General features: G+C 39.0%; 1 protein-coding gene across 1 annotated transcript; it reads right to left on the reverse strand.

Moving 5' to 3' along the window:
- Positions 1-208: 208 nt before the first annotated feature.
- Positions 209-4,038, reverse strand: HELRODRAFT_190034 (hypothetical protein). The gene is made up of 3 exons (XM_009011867.1): positions 3,950-4,038; positions 3,545-3,835; positions 209-3,462 (listed from the first exon to the last, which is right to left on the reverse strand). The coding sequence occupies exons 2-3, from the start codon at positions 3,819-3,821 to the stop codon at positions 611-613; spliced, it is 3,129 nt and encodes a 1,042-aa protein (XP_009010115.1). The 5' UTR covers positions 3,822-3,835; positions 3,950-4,038; the 3' UTR covers positions 209-610.
- Between the last annotated feature and the right edge of the window lie 94 nt (positions 4,039-4,132).

Here is a 4,132-nt window from a genome sequence, read left to right on the forward strand (position 1 = left end):
ACTGTGAAAAAATAAAGCAGTTCTCATTTGACTGTTTACTTGTGAATTGAAAACATCTTGACAAATTAAGGGAGCAGTTGATCTACAATTCTATACTTTAAAATTATTTGATTTTCGATCAAACCGTAAAATAGCAGCCTTGTCGAATTTCATATAAATAATGAAATTTGAATCGCTCATTAATTTTCAATAACCAAAAAGTCCGATGTAACGCATTAAGATTTTATTCTGAGGAAATGGAAAACATTAAAGAACAATCATGACGGCAAATTTTAAGATGTAGCACTTCAAAGCAAACATATTTGAAACTTTTGAATAAAAAGCAATGCTCGTTTGTTCTACATTTAACTTTTTATGTACATTAATCTATAAATTATAAACTGATTAACTCGAAAAATCGAAAATTATAAGCCAGTTGAAATCAACTCGAATCTGTACTTATATCGAAGATTAGCCCCATTATTTGAGAGCAATATTATTTATATAACTAATGATGAAATAAACTAGCAGACTCAGATAAGGCTATATTGAATAATGAATGATAAAAATGTAATTATACGTAAATTTTAAAAATAATATTATGACTTTATTTCGTAATTGAAAAATGCAACTATCGATTCAGCCCGTTGGTACCGTCGCAATCATTATTTTGTCCATCGCCACTGCCGAGGCTATTGACCGATTGTGGATCGGTCCTCTCCATTGAAACTCGATACTTGGGTCTTGTGGCACTGGTCGTTTGGATCCGAGATATAACGACTGGATTCGAATTGAAGGACCTCATCATCTCCACGTCGGTATCAGTGTTACCACTGTTGGACGCAACGACTTCCGACTGCCTGAGCCACTCGTTCAGGAAAGACGAGTCGCTGCTGCCTCCATCACCAACAATGCAGCCACCGAATCCTTGGAGTGCATCTGTGTACATCTTCAACGCAGGACCAAAAGATTCATCATCGAAGTTGTTACATCCGGTTGTCTCCATGTTGCCATCGTCACCACCTTCCAGAACAACTCTCTTTACAATTGTCTGCTTCTGTTTTGTTTTAATGGTTTTTCTAACTATCACACGACCGTCAGGTAGAGTTTCTTCTCGTTCCTGAACATCAGTAGTAATTTCCGGTTCACCTTCCACAGTATCCGTGTATATTTTCAAACTGGAGTGGGAGGATCCAGATCCTCGGCGTCTGCGGGGAGAAGTAGCGTTGCCTAGTGACGTAGCGGAAGCAACAGATGACCTTGACCTCGGTGAAATCATTCCTAGGACCACATCGCTGTAACCAGATTTGACGCTCGACGTCTCGGACATGTCGACGTCAGGTATTTCTTCGGTGATGACGTCCTCAATGACGTCACCGTTGTGCAGGGTCTTGCGAATTTTGCGTGTAATCAACTTGCGAACACGAGATCTTATGATGCGCTTCTGTTGTTGTTGCTGATTTGTTGCTGCCGACTGTCGAGTTGGTCTTTGTTGCTGCTGCTGGGGCTCTGGGATGATGAAAGATGGAGGTTTTCCCTGTTTTGTAGTTGTTGTTTTATCTTCATACTGTTTTTGCGGTTGTTGCTGAACTTGTTGTTGAGATTGTTGTTGCTGGTCTTTTGGGGTCTCAGTTTTGGTTTTGACTTTTGATATTGTTGATCTGTAAGGTGGCACTCTCACGATTCGTTCTTTCACGTTGTCAACGTACGACGCCGATGCCGAAAAAAATTCAGGAAATTCGAGACCCAAACATTCGTAAAATATTTTTTGAATGGTTGAATCGCTGAAAATATTTTGCTGAAGTTCTTGGGATGGGTGTTGTTGAACTTGTTGTGGTCCGTCTGCAACTTTGTTCAATAATAACTGAGATTTGTCTTCATACATTTCTGTTTGCTGCTGTGGTTGTTGTTGTTGTTGTTGCTGTAGCTGCTGTTGTGGCTGTTGTTGTACGCTCGACTCAGCAGTCATCCCTTCTTGAAAAACACTTGGACTATCAGCATCTTCATTGCTGAGATAGGCTACCACCATGGTAACCTTCTTTTTCACCCAAGTGCCATCTTCCAGGGTTTCCTCATTCTCGTCAATGGAAGTCGTCGTCTCGACGTTGGCAGCGTACGGATCCTTGATTTCTGTAGGCGATTCAAACACGTACTCATCTATGCATTTGCCGACAAAAGTCTCGAGCTGTTCAGTAGCCACGACCACTCCTTGCTGCAGCGTACTGCGTTGTTGTTGCTGGTAGTAGTTACGCGTCATGACTTTGCGCGTCGTTGACGTTTTTCCATCTTCTGAGAGAGTTAGTTTTTCAGTTTCATCGATTTTGCATTGAATATCACCGTCAATAATTTCATATGTGAAATCGGGCGTTGGTGTTGTTGTCACTTTTGTTTCAGATGTTGTTGTAGCAGTTGGGGATGTATCAGACGCCGATGTTGTTGTTGTTGGCTCAGATTCAATGTCCTGTATCACCGATGGTGATGAGATCATGGAACATTCCTCAGAGATTGGTTGTATTTGTTGTTGAGCAGTTGTTGTAGTAAAAGATTTCATACTGTCTGTCGTGGTAGTAGTAGCAGATGATGCCGCGACAGCAGCTTTTTCCGACACTGTTGAGATTGTTGTTGTTATTGTTGTGTCGGTAGTAGTTGTTGTGTACGTCGGCGTTGTCAGTGTTGTTGTTAGTGTTGATGTTGTTGTTTCAGTTGTTGTTTTTGCAGCTTCGTCAACCGTTTGTTCTGTAACTTCCTTTAGCTGTTCAGTTTCAATTAATTGTTGTTGCTGTTGTTGTTGTTGAATTTTAAACATTTCGACATGTTCGGTTGAGATAGGTTGCTGTAATTCATGTTGTTGATTTTCGCTAATTGGGAGTTGTTGTTGTTGGGTCTGATGTTGTTGTTGGTCTTCTTCTTTCAATTGCTTCTCAACAATCAAACGCTCTTCAGTTGATATCATTATTTCTCCTGTTTGCTGTTTCTCTAGAAATAAATCTCCATGTTTTTGCAGTTTGAATTCTTTATCAAGTTGTTCCAATTGCTGTTCATTCATTTGTTGCTGATGATCATCTGCCAGCGTGTCTCGTTGTTGTATTGTTTGTTGTTGTATTGTTTGTTGTTGTATCTCTGGTGTATGTGCTTGTTCTGTTAATTGTTGCTTACCAGATGGTTTCATCATTTGTTCTTCTATTGAAACACTGACAACATTTTCATTCAAATTTTCAACTTTAACTTCTTTGTTAACAGAAACGTCTGCCGACCTTTGATTCTCTTTAACAAAAGAGATAGCTGAATCGGTCAACGAATGTAATATTTGTTCTGCCATTAGCTCAACATCTCTATTCGTTGTTTCACCTACGTCCATTTTTATAATTTTCTGATCAGCATTTTCAACAGGTGTTTTAACACTTTCCTCTACAACTTCCTCAAAGTTTTTTTTGCCAGCTGACTTTGTTCTTTGCAATTTTAACATTGTCGCCATAATTGCGGCTAAATAATTGTTTTGTCAATTTTTAACATTAATATTGAAACGCAATAACTAATTTTTAAAAATTATTAAAACCACACAAACCTGGCACTTGATTGAGAGTTTCAACATCTTGACCTTCATAAACCAGATGTAGGTCTTTGAAAGCTTCATAATAATGCTCCAATCTTTCCAACAAAGTTGCATTCTGCAGCTTAATCTTCACCTCTTTCTCAGCTTCTTTCTTATTATCAGTCAGTCGTCGGGTGATGATGAAGTTGAAGAACTCTTGAAACTTCTCTTTCACCTGCGTTGCTCGCTCCTCTGACTCGTTGACAGGCTTCAGCTGCTCGAGTAGTTCTTGAACCAGCGATATGTTCATCACTGACGTCCCTTCTATGAAACAATGAAAACAAATGTTCACCTTGTTATATTTAATTTTAAAACGAGTTGTTAGCCAAATGCATCACTAAGATAAAAATAAGTTTAATTTTTTTTTACAACGTTTACCTGTCAATTTTTCAAGCAGTTCTGGACTTGGTTCCGTGTTTTGGTCTGATGGTGTGTGTTGGTTCTCCGCAAAATCAACTTTACATTCAGTTTCATCAATGTTATTCATTGATTCTTCAACTTTTTGCACCGTCTTCTCAACCTTCTCGACTGCCTTTTCTACTTCATGAAAGGATTTTCAAC

This window comes from Helobdella robusta, assembly GCF_000326865.2.
Source record: "Helobdella robusta unplaced genomic scaffold HELROscaffold_10, whole genome shotgun sequence".
Taxonomy (NCBI): domain Eukaryota; kingdom Metazoa; phylum Annelida; class Clitellata; order Rhynchobdellida; family Glossiphoniidae; genus Helobdella; species Helobdella robusta.

Bases quoted from the DNA above. Each gene is read 5' to 3' on its own strand.
- HELRODRAFT_190034 (XM_009011867.1), bottom strand. From the start codon at position 3,821: ATGAACATATCGCTGGTTCAAGAACTACTCGAGCAGCTGAAGCCTGTC. The intron at 3,463-3,544 runs GTTTGTGTGGTT...ACAATTATTTAG, and splicing joins AACTCTCAATCAAGTGCCAG to CCGCAATTATGGCGACAATG.